Genomic DNA, 2,479 nt, shown 5'->3' with positions numbered 1-2,479 from the left:
GTCACTCGGTCTCTTGGCTGAAGGGTTATCTTAGAGGGGCTTGTGATGCTTCATTACTCTGGGCAGTGAGGATTCACTCCCACGTATTGTGCCTTTCCCCATCATTTGACAAGGGTTTGACAAGCTGCCTTTTTTCCATGATGAAACACCAAGGAAGGAGAGCAATGATGTCATTTTGGATGTATTAAAAAATGATCACAGAAAAACACAACATTGCAATGTGTTTTTAAATGCCACCACATCTTTCCCATTACAAATCACCAATGCACTAAGCATGGATTTGACTTTCCACTGGGGCAGGAATGCCCTCACTGAATCAATTTTCTCACACAGCTAAATCTATATCATCAAAGAAAAGAGTTCTTTTGGCATATCTGACATTAAATTAACAATCTCTCTCTTTTCTTTCTTTGTTCAAGCAAAAAATTAAGAAGAACCACCATGGGTGCTGCCATCTCAAGAGTAGTCGTAAGACAGGAACTGGAAAAGATAAAGGATGGTTTGGAAAACAAAAGTCTTCAAGATGTGATAAAACAAAGTCAAGAAGACCTGAAGTTATTAGAAAACTCTGCTCTTGACATCGCCATCACAGGGGTTTCAGGGGCTGGTAAATCATCCCTTGTCAATGCCCTGCGAGGAATGACAGACTATGAAAAAGGTGCAGCTGAGACTGGGGAGGTGGAAATAACAATGGAGCGAAAGAAATATCCACATCCCACATTCTCAAAAGTTGCAATATGGGATCTACCAGGCATTGGGACATCTCGATTTAAAGCAAAGGAATACCTGAAGAAGGTGAATTTTAAGGAGTATGATTGTTTCATCATCGTTGCCTCAAATCGCTTCACTGAGAATGATGTCTTCCTGGCCCGTGAAATTCATAAAATGGGGAAGAAATTCTACTATGTGCGCACCAAAACGGATGTCAGTATAGATTCTGAAAGAAGAAAACCAGACTTCAGTGAGGAGAAATGCCTGGAAGAGATTAGGAAGTACTGCTGTGATAATCTGAAAAAAGCAGGAGAATCTAATCCACAAGTTTTTCTCATCTCCAGATGGGATTTGAATATGTATGATTTTCCCTTCCTGCAAGTGACTTTGGAGAATGACTTGGATGGTCTCAAGAGACATGCTTTAATCCTGGCTATGCCAGCTTTCTCCAAAGAAGTCCTGAAGAAGAAAAGGGCTACTATGGAGGTCTATATCAGGAATGTAGCTCTTCTGTCTTGTGGCATTGGGGCCATTCCTGTCCCTGGCCTCTCTCTTGCCTGTGATCTTGGCATCTTGGTGGTAACAATGAGACACTTCTGCAAGGTCTTTGGCTTGGATGCAGATTCCCTCAGTAGACTTGCAAACCGGGTTGGCATACCTGTTGATGTCTTGAGATCAGCTATCAAAAAGTCTCCAATGGCCAGCCAAATCACCAAGGAATTTGTACTTGATCTATTGACAAAGTCATTAGTGTGTGGAACACTGATGGCAGTCGAATTTGTTCTTGATTTTGTACCGGTGTTGGGCTCTCTAGCTGGCGGAGGGCTTTCTTTTGTAACTACCTTCTACATCCTGAAGAACTTTCTGTATGATGTTGCGGAAGATGCTGAGAATGTCCGGGCAAAAGCTGCAGAGTTCCAACCTGAGTTAAGTGCCAAGAAACACACAGAGTGAGCAGATTGAAGCAAACAGTATATGAATTTCATGCAAAGGCAAGGAAACAAAAGCCAAGAACAGGTTCTAGATATCATACCCCTGTTTGATGTCCTGGTTGGTGAAACAACCTTTGGGAACCACATCGCCTTCTGAGAACTTTCCTAAAAAATTAGGATGCTTAGAATGTTCAAGTAAAGCTGCTAAACATTTAGAATCACAAAATATCCCTCCAAAAAGAAAAGAGAAAGCATCAAATGTATGAATGATGCTCAGCACTGAAATATTGGAAAGGAAACTAGATTTCGCTTTTTGGCTGCAGGGAGCCTTCAGAAACTTACCAGGGGCTCCTCTACGAAAAGATGTTGTCAAGCTTCCCCCAAAGACAAGTCATCCACCACTATTCAAATCAAATTTTATTTAATACAGTCCAAGACCAATAAAATAAAATCCATATAATAATTCAGACTACCAGAATCAAATAACTTTTGAGGAAAGAAACACTTTAAAATTATAAATTCATGGAATTATACAATTTCGTTATAAAAAATATAGCTAAAAAGCCTATATATGGCACACAGGTTTTCCTACTCTTGTAGGCTAAAAATTATAGCTAAGCCTACCTATGGCTTACCCAAGTTTTCCTAGTCTTGTAGGCTAAAAATTATAGCTAAAAAGCCTACCTATGGCTTACCCAAGTTTTCCTAGTCTTATAGGCTATCCATCCAAATTTGGCGATTTTGAAAGTGATCTCTTTATTCTTTTCTGCTAGCATAACTGAGAGAAGAATCCTTCTAGTTTTACCAGGATGACGAGAAATTATGGGGGTAATCAG

At 40.1% G+C, this 2,479-nt stretch overlaps 1 protein-coding gene across 1 annotated transcript; it reads left to right on the top strand.

Annotated features, from left to right (window-relative positions):
* The first annotated feature begins 441 nt into the window (after nucleotides 1-441).
* On the top strand, nucleotides 442-1,665 carry LOC130474656 (interferon-inducible GTPase 5-like). Its single transcript, XM_056846346.1, has one exon. The coding sequence runs from the start codon at nucleotides 442-444 to the stop codon at nucleotides 1,663-1,665; it is 1,224 nt and encodes a 407-aa protein (XP_056702324.1).
* Nucleotides 1,666-2,479: the final 814 nt, after the last annotated feature.

Source organism: Euleptes europaea, chromosome 3, assembly GCF_029931775.1.
Source record: "Euleptes europaea isolate rEulEur1 chromosome 3, rEulEur1.hap1, whole genome shotgun sequence".
NCBI lineage: Eukaryota > Metazoa > Chordata > Lepidosauria > Squamata > Sphaerodactylidae > Euleptes > Euleptes europaea.
The sequence above is the reverse complement of the archived record's forward strand: the minus strand, read 5'-3'. Positions and strand labels throughout refer to the sequence as shown.

Bases quoted from the DNA above. Each gene is read 5' to 3' on its own strand.
- LOC130474656 (XM_056846346.1), top strand. From the start codon at position 442: ATGGGTGCTGCCATCTCAAGAGTAGTCGTAAGACAGGAACTGGAAAAG.